The 1109-nt window shown below is 86.7% G+C and overlaps 1 protein-coding gene across 1 annotated transcript; it reads right to left on the bottom strand.

The window, feature by feature from the left end:
- Window positions 1–117: 117 nt before the first annotated feature.
- On the bottom strand, window positions 118–1038 carry AURANDRAFT_69492 (hypothetical protein; the record flags this gene model as incomplete). The annotated part of the gene is made up of 1 exon (XM_009045262.1): window positions 118–1038. A coding segment is annotated over one exon (921 nt), but the record flags the coding sequence as incomplete, so codon positions are not given.
- Window positions 1039–1109: the final 71 nt, after the last annotated feature.

Here is a 1109-nt window from a genome sequence, read left to right as displayed (position 1 = left end):
GGGCGCGGGCGCCGGCAGCGGCGCGGGCTTGGCCGCGGGCGCGGGCGCGGGCTCGGCCGCGGGCGCGGGCGCGGGCTTGGCCGCGGGCGCGGGCGCGGGCGCGGGCGCGGGCTTGACCGCGGCCTCCGCAGGCGCCGGCGCGGGCGCCTCCGCGGGCGCGGGCGCCGAAGCCTCGGAGACGGCCGGCGCCTCCGCGGCGGCCGCCGGCGCCTCCGCGGCCGCCGCGGGCGTCTCCGCGGCGACCGCCGCCGCCGCCGCGGGCGCCGCGGCCTCGTCGGCGTTCGCCGGGGACGGCGGCGCGGAGCCGCGCGCGAGGATCTGCTTCGGCGGCGACGCCGCGGCCGCGTCGGCCTCCCTGGCGCGCTTCGCCGCGAGCCTCGCCAGCGCCCGCTTCTCCTTCGCCCGCTCGTGCTTCTCCTTCTTCGCCTGGTGTTTCGCCTGCTTCTTCTCCGCCGCGCGCTGGTTCTTCGCGAGGAGCTGCTCGAAGGCTCGGGCGGTCGGGTACTTGGGCGCGGTCCACACCGGCGCGTCGGCGTTGAGCGACGACGCGACCGCCGCCGCCGCGGGCGCCTCGGCGGCGGCCGGGGCCGCGGGCGCCTCGGCGGCCGCCGCCGCCGCGGGCGCCTCGGCGGCGGCCACGGCCGCGGGCGCCTCGGCGGGCGGGGTCGCCGCGGCGGCCTCGGCGGCGGCCGGGGCCGCGGGCGCCTCGGCGGGCGGGGTCGCCGCGGCGGCCTCGGCGGCGGCCGGGGCCGCGGGCGCCTCGGCGGCCGGGGCCGCGGCGGCCTGGGCGGGCACGGCGGCCGGCGGCGCGGCGGCCTCGGCCGGGAACGCCGGCGCCGCCTTCTTCGCCGACGGCGCGGGCGGCGACGCCGGCACGTCGACGAAGAGGAACGACTCGGCCTTGGCGGGCGCCTTCGGCGCCTCCGGAGCGGCGGGCGGCGCCGGCGGCGCGGGCGCGGCCGGCGCGGGCGCGGGCGCGGGCACCTTGGACGCGGGCGCCTCGGACGCGGGCGCCTTGGGCGCGGCCGGCGCGGGCGCCTTGGGCGCGGCCGCCGCTTTCGGCGCCGCGGCGGGCGCCGGCGCCGGCGGCGGCGCCGCCTTGGGCGCGG

Source organism: Aureococcus anophagefferens (genome assembly GCF_000186865.1).
Source record: "Aureococcus anophagefferens unplaced genomic scaffold AURANscaffold_1994, whole genome shotgun sequence".
Taxonomy (NCBI): Eukaryota; class Pelagophyceae; order Pelagomonadales; family Pelagomonadaceae; genus Aureococcus; species Aureococcus anophagefferens.
Note: the sequence above shows the minus strand (reverse complement) of the source record. Positions and strands in the feature narration are given on the sequence as shown.